The 16,461-nt window shown below is 35.6% G+C and overlaps 1 protein-coding gene and 1 long non-coding RNA gene across 4 annotated transcripts in view; one reads left to right on the forward strand and one right to left on the reverse strand.

Annotated features, from left to right (window-relative positions):
• LOC136038261 (uncharacterized) overlaps positions 1-16,461 on the reverse strand; it is an 84,493-nt gene that overhangs the window by 60,385 nt on the left and 7,647 nt on the right. For all 3 annotated transcript variants that reach the window (XR_010620163.1, XR_010620161.1, XR_010620162.1), the window contains exon 2: positions 10,889-10,965. This is a non-coding gene — a long non-coding RNA (uncharacterized LOC136038261). The remainder of the gene's footprint in view (positions 1-10,888; positions 10,966-16,461) is intronic.
• LOC136038260 (retinal homeobox protein Rx2-like) overlaps positions 1,011-16,461 on the forward strand; it is a 34,577-nt gene continuing 19,126 nt past the window's right edge. The window contains exons 1-2 of the mRNA XM_065721376.1: positions 1,011-1,149; positions 11,011-11,240. Coding sequence (XP_065577448.1) covers positions 1,038-1,149; positions 11,011-11,240 — 342 coding nt within the window. The 5' untranslated portion in view covers positions 1,011-1,037. The remainder of the gene's footprint in view (positions 1,150-11,010; positions 11,241-16,461) is intronic.

Below are 16,461 nucleotides of genomic sequence, written 5' to 3' on the forward strand. Positions count from 1 at the left end.
TTAGGAGTTTCAGCGAAAACTCATCCATTCCGCTGGAGCTCGACTTTATCGTAGCCCGGGATTTTGCCACTTCTTTTTCCGAATATCTTGCAAATTCAAAGGAATTCTCACTCGCAGGCTGCCTTTCATATGCATAGGAATGGGCTAAATGAAGTTCTAGAAGCTAAGAAAAATAGTCAAAAGGCTAACCTACTTTAGCCTAGACTAGTTATGCCTGATGAAAAATCGAATTTTTATCTTCTATACTCATTTCCCTGGAAATATTCCCCCAGGCCTCGCGTAGTAAAATCTTGCGTTAAAACATGATCCCCATGTTGTTTGTCAAATTTTAATGGAAAATTTCTGATAGACTTGATAAGTTTCTCAGTTATTTGTAATTATGGTTCTACAATGCTTTCAGTTTAGAATGACGTTTGCGATATTCAACTGTTCAGTAGAAATATTTCAACGCAGTCGCTGAACTGTTGTGGCCCCAAACTTACCGCAAACGACGGAAGAAATTTGGCGGATCACACAAAAACGGCCGTTTTCGCGTGAAATCGCATGAGTGGGAATCAAGTATTGCTGTTATCAGCAATTGTTAGAGACAAAAGCGGCAATTACACACCCGACATTGCAGTGCAGTGAATTATATACGTCTAGGGAATTTCATGCCTAGAAATTTCAGCAGCTCACCCCCCCTCTCTCTCTCTATTTTTGTTGCAGTATTTATAAACTCTCTCTCATTAATTAATTTTAGAGATTAAACCCATTGCTTCTAGCCGATAAAACTATCTTTCTTAAATTAAATCAAGTTCTTTCTTATTCTTTTCCTGACACAACTTATCCTATTCAGTAACTTCTAGGCTCTCAATAACTTTTCTATGTAAGCAATAATACAATAAATAGATAATACCCATGCGTTCAAATTTGTGTAATTGATACAGTTAAAGTAGGCGGAGCGTTTCCCCAAGAGACAAACTGCGCCACTCAGTTTAATCGCCCAGAAAAACTGTCAGGAAAAAGTTGTCACCTGTCTGTCATTCATTAACTAGGCTATGATGGAACTAGACACCAAAGTTGACAAAAAGCCTAGCTTCTACAGTATAGATTACTTATTGGCAAAAAGTGAAACAGCTAAAGAAAGTTTAGAGAACTCGGACGAGCAAGGTATTTTGATTTCTGTAAACATGTAGGTAAGGCAACTACGCAAGAATTTATGCCTATGCGGGAGCAAGTTCCCCCCCCCCCCAAAAGTAAAACACAGGTACATTAGACATATAGTACGAATAGAATGTATGTTGGGGGTGGGGGCAGAGAATCCCCTCCTGTGTAGCTTTCACATGTAGGTAGATTCATATAAAAAAAAACATGGTCAGTTACAAGACGTCTTTTGAGGATTAAATAAAAAAAACAAGTTTTTTGAAATGAAAGTAAGGAGCAACATTAAAACTTAAAACGAACAGAAATTACACCTTATATGAAAGGAGCTTTTCCTCCTCGACACCCCACTCTTTACGCTAAAGTTTTTTATTGTTTTAAAAAGTAGAGTTTCGAGAAAGCGTCAAACTTTAGCGCAAGGAGCGGGGTGTCGAGGAGGAAAAGCCCCTTTCATATAAGGAGTAATTTCTGTTCGTTTTAAGTTTTAATGTCACTCCTTACTTTCATTTCAAAAAACTTGTTTTTTTTATTTAATTTCTGAAAGTTTTTGAATTAATGCATGTCTGATTTTGGCTCTCCGTACATAAATTATTAAAATGAAATTTGCTATTAATTCTTTTTTTTGGCTAAATGGCTTTCTCTTAGTTTTGATCAGACGATTTTGAGAAATAAGGGGTGGGGAAGGAGGCCTAGTTGCCCTCCAATTTTTTCGATTACTTATAAAAGCAACTAGAACTTTTAATTTTTAACGAACGTTTTTATTAGTAAAAAATATACGTAGCTTAAGAATTAACTTACGTAACAAACTTTTATATTCTTATATTTTTGATTATATATATGAGGGAGTTTGTCCCCTCGTTAATACCTCGCTCTTCACACTAAATCTTAAGTTTTGTCCCAATTCTTTAAGAATGACCCCTGAATCAGAAAGGCCGTAGAATAAATAGCTGAAATTACTAAAAATAATTTAGCATAAAGAGCGAAGTATTTATCTCCTTCTAAATACCTCGCTCTTTATGCTAAAGTATTTTTAGAACCCCTCATATGCGTAATAATCTCTGTTCGTTTTAAGTTTTAATGCTTCTCCTTACTTTCAATTGAAAAAACTTTTTCATGCTTATATTTTCATTGTTTGTTTGTTTAATAGTAATGCTAGAAAATCCTGCGCCCTTTTCATTGAATTTCTCTTGCCCCATGAAATATTCCTCCAAGGAAAGATCCTCCTACATAGCCCCCTCCCCTGAAATCCACACCCAAACAAAAAAAATCCCCCTGAAAACGTCGGTACACTTCCCAATAACCATTACTGTATGTAAACATTGGTCAAAGTTAGTAACTTGCAGCCCCTCCTCCAGGGACTGTGGGGGGTAAGTCATCCCCAAAGACATAGTTATTATGGTTTTCGACTATGCGGAACAAAATGGCTATCTCAAAATTTTGATCCGTTGACTTTGGGAAAAAATGAGCGTGGGAGGGGGCCTAGGCACCCTCCAATTTTTTCAATCACTTAAAAAGGGCACTAGAACTTTTCATTTCCGTTAGAATGAGCCCTCTTGCAACACTCTAGGACCACTTGGTCGATACGATGACCCCTGGAGAAAAGAAAAAAAAACAAATAAACACGCATCCGTGATTAGTCTTCTGGCAAAAAATACGAAATCCCACATTTTTGTAGGTTGGACCTTGAAATTCTTTCTATAGGGTTCTCTGATACGCTGAATGCGATGGTGTGATTTTCGTTACGATCCTATGACTTTTAAGGGGTGTTTCCTCCCATTTTCCAAAATAAGACAAATTTTCTCAGGCTCGTAACTTTTGATGACAACGACTAAATTTGATAAAACTTGTATATTTGAAATCAGCATAAAAATCCAATTCTTTTGATATATCTTTTAGCATCGAAATTCCGTTTTTTAGAGTTTCGTTTACTATTGAGCCGGGTCGCTCCTTACTACAGTTCGTTACCACGAACTGTTTGAAAGGTGCCCCATGACATTGGATGCAATGCTCCTAACTATATAAAAAGGATAAATTACCTAAAAATGGGATAGAGTTAGATATATGCATCACTTTATTCCCCTGTACTTTTTAGAAAAGTTCCTAGGTCTTGACAACCCTCGCCCTCAAAGAAATAACGTTTCTAATGGTTCTATAATTTCACATGAGGATATTTGCATCGAATTGGATGGTTTAAGATAATAGATTTAGAATTAAGTATTGAGGCCGAATACTGAAAATTTAACGCCAACAGGGGTTCACGCTAAATTTTGGAATCTAAAGTAATGGTCGTAATTTCAAGATTATAGCGAATTAATGGCAGAGTTACATTTTTCATTCTTCTCTAGATCCCTATTTGACAAGGGAGTAGCTCCGGCATTTTATTTGTGGGCTAGAGGGGTCCATATCCTAATAGTCAAGGGGCATGGGCTATACAATATTTTTTCTACAAATTATTGGGGGGCAACTGACCCCCCTTTTCCTCTCAGAAACAACGCCTCGGCTGTTTAACATTGCATATAACCTCCTGGTTTAAATTAAATATAACCTCTTGGGTTAAATTCTGGACCAATTACTTTTTAAAATTTAGCTAACACCAAGTTTAGTATATGCAGGAACACCGCCACAGATTTTGGAAAATGCCTTTTTTCATATTTTTGTTAAGAACGGAAAAAAATCACTGCCCTTCTCCTCCCCCTAAATTGAAATTGTGATATTTTCGTCGGATGGAGTTCCAAAAGAAGGGGTTCGAAGTCTCTGACGATTTCAAAGATGCTGTTGACTCTATACATAGGAAGTTGTTGTGGCTCATAGTCAGAAAAACCGGTCTGCCTCAGAAGCAATTTTTAGATTTTGAGAAAAAGGTTATAGTTTCTCTTTGAGAAACTGTATGAACAAAAAAAAAAGGCTGTTTCCAATTTAACTGCAAGTAAAGCCAGCCCTCCAACGTTTGCAGGGATGTGCCAAATATCCCAAAATATTTAATTGCATTATTCACTGTGTGACGATGAAAATGACCACCCGAATGAGCTTCAGCCTGGAGTCTGGTGGCAGATCTCTGGGTGATTCTGGTTTCGTCAACGCCTAGACACTTACGATACCCGAAGAGCTTGTTGAAGCGCTAACAGTCATGAGAGGAGAAGCCAGCAAAATTGGGCTCAATATCAACTGGAACAAACGAAAATCATGTTTATACACCCACAACCATCTCAAACGCCCCCTCTTGCAGTCACAGAACGTAAAGCAGAGTAGAAGTAGTGAACGACACCATGTACTTTGGTCCCATTCTGTCAAGTGATGATTCAGTCGAGAACGAGGTCAACGCACGAACCGCTAATGCAACTTTTGCCCTAGCAAGGCCCAACAAAATCAGGTGCAACCCTCTCGTCAGCTGCCTCACAAAATTTTAGATGTTCAACGCATTTTTAAGCTCAGTTCTACTACAAGGCAGAGAAACTGTACCGACAGCCACCATGGGCTTAAAGAAGCTAGATGTGAATCAAACCAAAGGACTCCGAAAATAGAGGGACTCGGTTTGTATAATTTAATCTGCAACGCCAACTTCCTGACCCATACGAACCGAATTCCATTTTCCCTGCACAGCACACATTGAGATGGTACGACCACCTTTTCCATTTGTCAAAAGAATTTTCACATCACATCGCCTATGAATCCAACCCTGTAGCCGCTGGTGGAGACAACCACATGGTCGTCCAATTATAAAGTTGTCCGATATTCTACATCAGTTCCTAAGCACTCAGGAAAAATGTTTTGAAGATGCCGATTGCTCGAGAACTATCCTGTAGGAGGGTGTCTGCTCTATTGATGCTGGAGCCAAGTCGGCGCGCAAATTGTGTCAAGTAAGTTACGTTACTCCCGAAAACAACTACACCTTCAAACAAAATTTATAGATCCTATTTTTTTTTTTTCAACATTTTTTTTAAGTAAAAACATAGCATAAGAAATTTTTTCGTTTTGTTTGAATTTAAAAACTGAGATTTTTACTCGTTTTCTGGCTTAGATTATTTAATATTTAATCAAATTTAAATTAATTAAATTTATACTTAATAATTAAATTTAAGCGTTTCTGAATCCACTGCAATAGGAAAAAATGGGCAGGACTATTTTTTCTATTTGCTTGGGCTATAATTTGAAATAAAGCCGAAAATGAACAAACTGTAGATCTTTTTGAAAATGTCTGAAGCATGACAAATGTATAAGTTTGAGGAATTGAAGTAGCTCTAAGTTTACAAAACACTTTATGAATATACTGGCCTAATTTAAATTTTTTTTTTAAATTTTAATCCTCCATGACGGTGTTGTACCATGTAGAGCTAAAAAAGATGCTGCCATGCGCTGATTGTTGCCACACATTTATTTTTTTAAAGTTGATGCTTGCTAATACCAAAAACTCCATTACTGTATGTCCATGTGTTTTAATTAAAAATTGAATTCACAATTTCTCCAATTGTCCAATTTATACAGCTCCGAAAAAGGCTTATGCCAGCTCTGCCTGTCAGTGAGACTATCTGTTCTCCGTAGGCTTATGTTAGTTTCCATTTAACTAATCACAAAATCAGATTTCATTTCAACTGTCCTTGATACTTAATTGTCGATGTGGATGAAAATCTGATGTACAATTTTACGTTTCTAAAGGCTTTAAAGCTTTTTTTGAAACAAATATCGTCGAATTTAGGCCAAACTTGACTTTCAAAAAGAAAAGAGACTAATTTTTTGAAATATAACTTTTTCTGTTAATTTCCCAGTGTTTTCACCATAACCCAGCTAAAAATTGATGAATTAGCTCATTAAAGAGTTAATACTACGTTACAAAATTCTCCTAGTGCTGTTTCTTTTTGATGCAACATTAAGAGATAGTAATGATTAAAAGTAATTCAAATTTTATTATCCCTAAGTGTAAACATTTTTCTGTGTTTAACTAACATCAATAGTTGTTTATTATATGTCATTTGGGTGAAGGGGCGCCACTGAGGGCGTGTTTAGAGTTTACTATTTCATATATTCTGAACTACCGATCCAGATTAACGTATCATAGTTCGTTCTGGTGTTGGTTAATTATAACTAGAATATATTAGATTTCAGTAATAAAATGGAATGCCCATGATTAAATAGGTATATTTAGTCAAACCAGATTGTCAAATAAGTTTTCTGGATGGGGTTGGATTATTTGAACCTTAAGTTTTCTTGCCCAAGTTTCCGAACTTTTCAGCAGAAGTCGTTCACATCAATTTTTGCATGCAGACAAGTACACTAATAAGAGAGGGGATGCATGCCCAGAATAATTAGCTCATGATTTATCAGACTTTATTTTATTTATTTTTGTTTATTTTTTTTTGGTTAGCCTATTCACTTTTTGGACAAAGAGAACGGCAAAATGAGAAGTTTTTCTATAAGTGACAGCAAATAGCAAAGGTAACCCTGAGATGAAAAGATATTTAGGGAATAGGTATATGAGGGAGACCCACTGGTGGATCTAGAGCAATATCTTGGGGAGGAGGCAATGTGACAAAGGTGTCAGTAATTGACCAAATTGATAATTAAAAAAGGAATAAGAAAATAAAAAACACGGAATGAGGGCACCAGAAAAATCTTGGGGACTCGGGGCCCCCACCCCCTGGATCCACACTTGGGAAAGCCCCAATAAGTCGCGGTTCTAACAAAAGGATTTAACCTGTTCTTCGCTAGAATTTTTAATTCACATCTTTAAAGGTTTACTTCTATTACCTGTTTTTTTTTCTACTGACGATGGAAAGATTGTGTTGAAAGGTAATAGGTTGATGATGGCAAACTTTTTCTGCTTGGCAAAATAAACTTTGCCGGGTCACGGCTTATGAATTGTGCCGTTTTGAAATTCAGTGGCAGATACGAGATGCTGGGCAGGGACGACCCCACCCAATGTCTTTTTTATTTATTTTCTAATTGTTGTCAGTGCATGTAACCTCTTACACGTTTACCACAGAATTGCTATCTCCACAGTATGCAACTAAAACATTTGCAATCCCTAACTGAATAGATTTTTTGCATTCGAAAAAGCTTTTGTTAAGTCATGAAACAAGCTTCACAGTAAAGTATGAGGGGTGGTGACGATTTCCATCTTACTAAAGTCCCTTTATGCCCTTATATGATAATTCTCCTTAATTTTAAGTTTTTACTTTGCTCTTTACTTTCATATGAAAAACAGTCTTTCTATGTGAACAAAGCCCTGGATTAGCAAATTTTGAAATCAAAGCTTAGAGGGAAAATACACGGAGGCTTGGGAAATTTTTTTGTTTTGTTTGAATTTTAAAAATCGAAATTTTTACTCCTATTCTGGCTTAGATTGATAAAGACTAGTGTTCTTGTATTCACTGAAATATCCGGATCGGTAAAAGATGGACTAGTTTTTTTTTTCTAATTTCATGTTCTAGAATTTGAAATTTAAAGCTTAGAGTGAAGAAATATAAGTCCTTTTAAAAAAGCATGATGCATGATGAATGAATAAGTTAAAGGAATCGAAGTAACTATAAATTTACAAAACAATATTGACCGGGATCGGGATATTTGATATCCCTTCAAGACGGTTTCACACCTTGTAGAGCTAAAATAGATGCTACTTTATTAAGCATTTAAGATGTTGGACGTTTCTGCATAATCAATAGCAGTTTTGAAACATAGTCCTGCTTCGAAGCAAGAACGAAAGAGCAGATGGCATTCGAAATTGAGATTCCCTTCATCGAGAATGTCAAGATTTTGGCAAATTTCCATGTAATCTCTGAGTCTTCATATAATTAGCAGATTTTTGTTCAATTTTTTTGCCCCACCCCGATGTGACTGTTTTTAGTTCAACTTGTATTCCCAGTAATGAATAGATGGCGCGCTAGCATATGCTATAACAGTTCTTCAAGTTTCTACTCGTTGACAACTATCTTTCGATTATGATGATGCGGTACCTCAAACTATTTTCCGAGTCTCAACGTCGGCTGACTCTCACAAAGACAAGTCTTCAAATTTCCCAGGGGACAATATATTATTGTCAACTGAATCGAATCTGTGGTTTGACAGTGACATTTGTGAAAATTTACGTCCCTCTTGTAGGAAAGCTTATCAATTAAAGTAGCTGACACCATAGGGAACTTTCAAAGCGGTGAATTGGCTCAATTAATAATTCCTTTGAGCTGATTCTTAGCATTTTGTCCATCAGGTGCGCTAGAGCATCTTTAGGGACTGTCCTTTCCTCAATTTTATCAGAAAAAAAAACAAAATTTACACTACGATACAAGTTTCAAGCTCTTCAAATTATGGCAAGGCCGCCAAATCAATTTTAAATATTTTGGCCGCACAAACCAAAAAGGTTCATAATGAAGGAGAAACTAGAACTACGTTGCATGGGCAACGTGAGGTGTTGCGGCAACGTTTGTTCGACTTCGTCGAACAAAGTGTTGCGAGAGCACCACTGTGGTTTTGTTCCCTGGCTTCGATTAAACGATGAAGTTGCTCATCTGTAAGGATCTTAAAATAAACAAGTCCCCTACATGCCTTACCAATAGAACCAAATTGGTCTTACCATCAAATACATCGGAAACAAATAATAAGTACACCAACTAGCAAAACTTGCAAACCCCTCATTGCCGAAGATGATTATTCGCTAACAGCCGACTGTTGCTTAAAGTTCCCCTTTATGCCTCACAATTGGTATCGGCCTATTTTTGGTTTCAGTGTCTACCTTACCACTGAAGTTTTACCACTGAAGGAATTTTTCTAACAAAAAATGGATGAAATATACTTGAATCAGTTCATCAAGAGCAACCGACAGCCGTCAAAAAAAATCTATCTGTCTTAGTTCAAAAGTTGACTTTTTTTTTACCGTAGGCCAGGTTTCTTACGTCATCACTTAGAAAGAAGAAAGGATAAACTTTTCTTTAGGAATGAGAGAAATTTTAAGGTTTAAGAGGCACATCTGATACCATTTCTTTACTGCAATCCGAAGTGCGAAGAACCGAATGATAAACTCACCTGAAATCACGAACAGAAATGGTTAGGAACAATAGATGACAGCAGTTTCGGACCCGTGGGAAAATGCCACTTTTGTTTCTGTAAATTTTACTATTTATCACTCAAAGAAGATATATTGGCTCTGGGGCTGGGTAATTGCCGCATATATTTAACGCTTATAGATTTTAGTCCATCTTCAATTTGAAACCGGTGCCTGCCTGCTTGCCTGCTGGAACGAGCTTTCCACCCGAAAGCAGAAACATGGTTTGATGAAACACAAGCTTGACTGCAAAACTTCAGATAGTTCTCTCTGACATAGGCTATAAAACTCCACCCCACTGCACACACTATAGTCTCCGGCTCAAGGACAAGCAAAAACCATCCTTTTTAGCCCCAGGCAAGAGTTCTACGAAGCTTTCCAAAATGCAAAGGCATATTCCACAATCTGACCTAAGGTCCACACTTTCCGTAAAAACCGCAGAGGTTAGACTCTTACCACTTTCTAGGAATAAGCTGAAATCAGGGTGCTAGGAACAAAAAAAAAAAAAAAAAAAAAAAAAACACGACAAAACCAAAGTGTTGTTCTTGCAACACAATAAGGTGATTCTTTTAGGTATCTTAACGCCTCACTGCCACAGAGATTATTAAGAAAATGTAATTTGAGGATCTATTTTGTCACATACTTATATTCAATCCTTTTGTATCTTAGGAATATCCTTTGGGATTCCAATTGCCCCTGGAAAATCTAATCTAATAGTTTAGAGAATTTCTCCAAGAGGGGGGTTGTTAGGATGTTTCCACTAAAGGTGTTTAAATACTCACTTGATTTGCAATCCTAGCGATATCAATAAAACTGAATCAAGTGTGAAATTGCTTGGAAGTAGCAGATATTAAACCTATATTTAGATGAAGTTAGGGCTCTGATACCATTGAGCAATCACTTTGGGATAAACACTAAGGAAACCTGATAGAAGACGAAGAGGAAACAGAAGTCTTTTTCTGAGAACAATGACAAATTCATAACATTATTGCTTTTTTTCTTTTTTCTTCATACCTCGCTATTTTTTGGTAACTTTGTACAGTAAACAAAAGTTAAATTTTTATTACTATTATAAGAAACTATGACTACTACTGCTACTACTAATAGTAACTCTCTTCAAAATCTATTGTTTGATTTGTAAGTGACTCGATTGCATTTTTGATATTTGTAGAAACAATAAATGAAGTCTTTAACATACAAAACAACTCAAAGCTATCCAACAAGTCCATAAAACTATTGCTTTTTTTCTTTTTTCTTCCTACCTCGCTATTTTTTTATAACTCTGTGCAGTAAACAAAATTTAGATCTTTATTACTATCATAAAAATCTATAACTACTACTGCTACTAGTAATAGTACTCTCATCAAATCTATTTTTAGATTTGTAAGTGACACGATTGCATTTTTGACATTCGTAGAAACCATAAACAAACAAGTCTCTGAAAACAAACAAAAAAAACTCAAAGCTATCCAACAAATTCATAAAATTATTATCTTTTTGTTTCTTATCCTTTTTTTCTACCCCGCATTTTTTTAAATTTTGAGATTAAAAAATAAGAAATATTGATTAAAAAAAGAATATTTTATTTATAAAACATTTCCGCAATGTGACGGTCTCACACAACGGCTACAATTAGTTTTAGGATGGGGTTGATAAACGACGAGACAGCATTTTAGACAATTATAGAAACTATAATTGAAGCTTTCTGTAGCTCTTTACCTATTTTCGCTGTGCAGTGTTTCTCTATCTACGGCCGCAGTTTCCCTCGAAGCTGCTACAGTTTTCAGTAGTTGGAACTAGAAATTATAAATTTGTATGATTAGTATGTAATTTTGTTGCAGTAACATCAATTCAACAGCTTGATTCTTCAACAGAGAGTTACCAGGACGAGAAGATATTGAACGATCCTTTGTCACACAGTGACTGCAGGAAGTCCCGAAGAAGCCGAACGACCTTCACCACATTCCAACTTCACCAGTTAGAAAGAGCTTTTGAGAAAACCCAATATCCTGATGTTTTTACAAGGGAAGAACTCGCAATTAGACTTGATTTAAGTGAAGCACGTGTTCAGGTAAATAATTTTAGTATTATTGGTATTATTCGTAATTACCAATATTTGGAAATGTTGGCAATAAAATATTTCAGGTAATATTTTATTAATTCAATCGAAGGTAATAATTTGCTGCGATATCTAGAGGTAAAAGCAACATTAATATAATATTTCTTATTCCGCGTTCCAAAAATCTTGACAAAGGTCAAGCTAACGGTCTTTAATTGTTGGGTAAAAGCTGTTTTTTTAAATACTGAATGTTTTCATGTTCGATAAGGAGAGAACTCCCAGGGCCCTAGCTAAGGCCGTAGCCAGTTTTTTTTCGTGTTGGGGGAGTGGGATCACAAAAGTATTTTTTTTGGGGGAGGGGTAGAAAAATTTCAAAAGCGCATAAAAAATTGTTTATTCACTTTTGTTACATTTTTACGAGTCATATAATTTTTTTAGGGGGGTTCAACCCCTACCCAGATTAGGCCTTGGCCTTAGCCATAAAAGGGCCCAATACGGAATTTTTCTTTAAATGCATAAATTTGCGTCAGAGGTTTCTTTTAATTCGGTGAATAGTTGAAACTTTTTCTTTTAAGCCTTTTATGACATATTTTTTTCAATGAATAGAAAATAATATTCTAACTGGGTAAGTAAGAATTTGGTAGTTCTATTTGCATATGTATTTCTAAAATAGGAAATAATACATAGGGGCGGAAAAAGGTTATGAAGAAATTTGTCCTTGGGCCCTAGGCATGCGCATGCACAAATGTGTCACTTGCGACGCATCATAGTTCATTTGATCAATACTTTGCTTGTAATACCTTTGGGAGAAACACAAAAGTATGCTTTTAAGAGGAGGTTTCTAAGTTTTGTCCTTCATTCAATTTGGGTATATAAAAACGACCTCAAATAAAGGAGGTTGGAGTAATTTTGTTTTATTTTGCTGGTCATGCAGATTATCTTCTTTAAAATGCACCAGCTTTTATGGGTTTCAGGAATTTCTTTCAGCATAAGTTAATTTAAATTAGAGTTTAGGGTAAACTAGGGGGGACTAAATTAAAGCTAAAAAATAACACTTGCAAATGAATATTTTTTCTCCGTTAATTTCTTTCTTAAATTTTTTTGAAAGCTTTTAATAAAATTTAATTTAAATTCAAAATTTCATTTTTAAAGATCTTTATTTTTAATTTTTTTTTCAATATTTTAAATGTTTCAAAAATGTTCAACTCTTCTTCAGGGTTGCCACTTGGACATTTCCTCTGACAAAAATAATTGTTTTCATGATAATTCAAAAAATAATTTTAAACTATTGAATGATTTTTGAAAAGATTTGATTTAGTTTTAGGTTTTATACATTATTTTAGATTTTCTTCGTTTACATTTAGCGTTGAAGACGCCTTGTTTTATACAGGCCAAAGATCCGTGTCGTTTCAGTTTGTCTTTTCTTTCTACTCGCCGTAGTCCCGTTTGTTTCTTCATCTTGAGATTTTCTTTTCTCTCTTTGTTTTAAAAATTTTGAAGTTTAAATTTGCAATAAATTTCATTGAAAATAAGATTTAAGAAAAATCTTTCGGAAAGTCACTTTTCAGAAAGAACCCTTGGCAACACCGCTTAGACTTTTCAATTCATATTTTTCCTTTTCTTGAATCTATTATCAATTCCCCTATAAGTTCATGATCAATTTAACTAATTAAAATAAATTACCCTATTTCCTGATACGTAAAGCCATGAATAGTACAACCGTTGTCCATTAAAATATTACAATCTCTCCTTTACATCGGCATACTGTTAACTTATGCTTCCTAAAGAGGCTTATGTTCTATTCATTGATAATCCTTATTAACTTTCGTTTCACAGGTAAGAGGGGCTGGAGACTTAAAATAATAAGAGGATTCCGAAATAGCATTGTATCGTATCTCTGACTTTTTTTACGTTATGGGGATATTGTCAATGAAGAAAAAGCGTAAAATGTACTATTTGAATTCTAAGCTGGCAGTTAAAGTGTTATTTTTGAAATAAAAATCTTTAATGTATTTAGGCTATATTCAATATTGAAATATTCAATAAGAAAATTTAGGTGACATTTCTTGATATGAAATGTTTTCTATTTTGATTTTCTTTCAAATCATTTTAACGATCAAGTTGAATGGCAGACAGAAAAATACCAGATAGTACCATGGCCAGGGGTGTGTGGATCCTCTAGGGCAGCAAGTACAGAGAAGAGCCTCTTTTAGGGAGGTATTTTAACGTAGAGGGTTAAAACGCATCAATATTCTGAATTTTGTATCAATTGCAAAAGATATATCATAACGATAAAGATTTCTGAAAAAAAGAACGACGCATTTTTGAGGCTATCAACGAATTGGTTGAGGTAATCCTCATAAGATTGGAAGTGCTTTTCAGATTGGTCCTTGGTCCAGTGACATCACTTTGCATAAATGTATGGGGAGGGGGGTAAATGCATTTTTCAACATCTAGCAGTGGGCCAATTTGGTTGCTTTTTCAGTGTTTTCAATGAAAATACTTGCATTTTGCAGTGAAAATAACAATAAAAGTTATTTTTTTAAATCGAGGTTGATGGAGGGACGAAAACATCTAGGGTAAAAACGCCCCTCCTTCTCCCCCTCAATTGACGCCTTTGCATGGGCCATAGATAAGTAGTAAGTCAGAATGAACAATGTTCGAGAATGCAAACTGGTTAAATTTTCTTCAAAAGCCCAAATATTTAACATGATGGTCGATTATGGTGCCGGGTTAAATTGCCACCCTAGTTTTTATTGCCTCCTTCAGATTCTGAAGAACATCTTTTTTCTTTATTTTCATTGAAAAAAAAATCCAAAAATAAACCTTTTTGGGTATTTTTGCTGAAAAAATGGACGCAAAAACTTGCTCCTCCCCCTAGATTTGGAAAAATAACTGTATTTTATATTTTTTTAAAGAAATTGAAAAAATCTTTGACCCCCTCCCTCTTTATTTTCGTGAATTAATGCCCCTGCTTTAAAGGCCCTTGAAATTCATGTAATTAGGATCATACGGATTCTATACTTTAATAAACTTAAATATAAATTGCAGAGGGAAGATTAGAAACCATATTTCTACTGCTCTCTAATAATAGATATTTATTAGTAGAAACAAGACTTAAAGAAGAGACCACGCCTTCTTCTTATTTGGAACCAATAGCCAAAACCGAATCTGTTAATAGGTACTAAAATGAATAAGATAACGATCAGTATTCTACTTTAACCTCATTCAAGTTATTGTAAAAAATGACGGACTAATTCACCAATTAAGACAGGCCACTGCACCAATTAACGGGGGGAGGGCCTAACAAAATTCTATCTAGTGTCATGATATGTGCAAATAAATGCATATAACATATATTAAGCCAAGTACATATGCAAAATAAATATATTTTCGCGCAAAAATAATGACTTCAACCTGGTACAAGGTGATACCATTTAGGTGAGATTTATTTTTTCAAAACCATTTCAAACCTCATAATAGATGCATAGCAGTCTGCTATATAATGACTAAGCTAAAATAAAAAGAAATTAGCCAAGTTGCAAATATAAAGATCGCTTTTTACATTTCTAGAAGAAGAACATTCAGACATAAGAAAAATTATTTCCTTGAATAATTGGGAGTAAAGAGTTGGTGCATCTGATTATCTTCTTCTCAAAAGCAAATAATCCACGGCTCACGACAAAAATTAAAATAAAATACAGGAAAATACAAACTTTGCGGTTATCAAATGGCTAAGCAAGACTGAAAATAACTTTTGCATAATCCCCCCCCCAGAAAAAATAGCCTACTGGTTCCACCATGTCTCAAGCAATCCTAAAGGTTTTAGTTATTTCTACGTCTTTTTATCCTAATCCAGACTGTCAAGCTTATCTCTTATCTTGGGGTTACCTGATTAGTTTTGTGCGCAAGGTCTTTGGGTATTCGGAGGAAATTTTTGCCTCAACTTAGTCAACCTTTCGTGATACATATATTGACTAGGCTTGAATCAGAAAGTAACCCAGTTATTTTTTTGGAGGGGGGATGTTCGTAAAAAAGGAAAACTGTGTGGGAAATTCATAAACATGTTCTCAAGTTCAGAAGAGTGCCTTGTACATATTCATGTAGTTTCTGAACTTCAGAAACTACTTCTGAACCTGAACCTGAGAACTTCTGAACCTGAGACTGTTTCTGAACTTCAAGTTCAGAAACAGTTCTCAAGTTCAGAAGAGTGCCTTGTACATATTCATGGCGTGAGCCGTTGCACTGGTAAGGAGCAGCTTTAAAAGTGATTAACCCCTTACAGTTGATTGTCCAGTTACTTATCTACCATGCTCCTTATCAAACAGTTCGTGGCAACGAACTGTAGTAAGGAGCGACCAGGCTCAATAGTAACCGAATCTCTAAGAAATTGAACGTTGATACCAATAGTTACATCAAAAGAATGACATTTTAATGCTGATTTTAAATATATAAGTTTCATCAAGATTAGTCCTACCCATCAAAAGTTACGAGCCTGAGAAAAGTTACCTCATTTTAGAAAATAGGGGGAAATACCACCTAAAGTCATACGATCTTGACGAAAATCACACCATCAGATTCAGCGTATGAGAGAACCTTATTGTAGAAGTTTCAAACCCCTATCTACAAAAATGTGGAATTTCGCATTTTTTGCCAGAATACAAATCACGGATGCGTGTTTATTTGTTTTTTTCCCAGGGGTGATCGTATCGACTCAGTGGTCCTAGAATGTCGCGAAAGGGCTCATTCTAACTGAAATTAAAAGTTCTATTGCCCTTTTTAAGTGACCAAAAAAATTGGAGGGCACCTAGGCCACCTCCCACGCTCATTTTTCCCCAAAGTCACCGGATCAAAATTCTGAGATAGCCATTTTAATCACCATAGTCGAAAAACCCAATAACTATGTCTTTGGGGACGACTTACTCTCCCGCAGTCCCCGTGGGAGGGACTGGAAGTTACAAACTTTGACCTGTGTTTACATATAGTAATGGTTACTGGGAAGTGTACAGACGTTTTCAGGGGGATTTTTTGGTTTGTGGGGAGAGGGTTACCGAGGAGGATCTTTCCACGGAGGAACTTCTCATGGGGGAAGAGACTTTCAATGGGGGGGGGGGGCTACGCTAAAGTTTACTCTTTACGCTAAAGTTTCTACTGTTTTAAAAAGTAGAGTTAAGAGAAAGAGTCAAACTTTAGCGTAAAGAGCGGGGCGTTGAGGAGGAAAACCCCCTTTCAA

This window comes from Artemia franciscana, chromosome 17, assembly GCF_032884065.1.
Source record: "Artemia franciscana chromosome 17, ASM3288406v1, whole genome shotgun sequence".
Taxonomy (NCBI): domain Eukaryota; kingdom Metazoa; phylum Arthropoda; class Branchiopoda; order Anostraca; family Artemiidae; genus Artemia; species Artemia franciscana.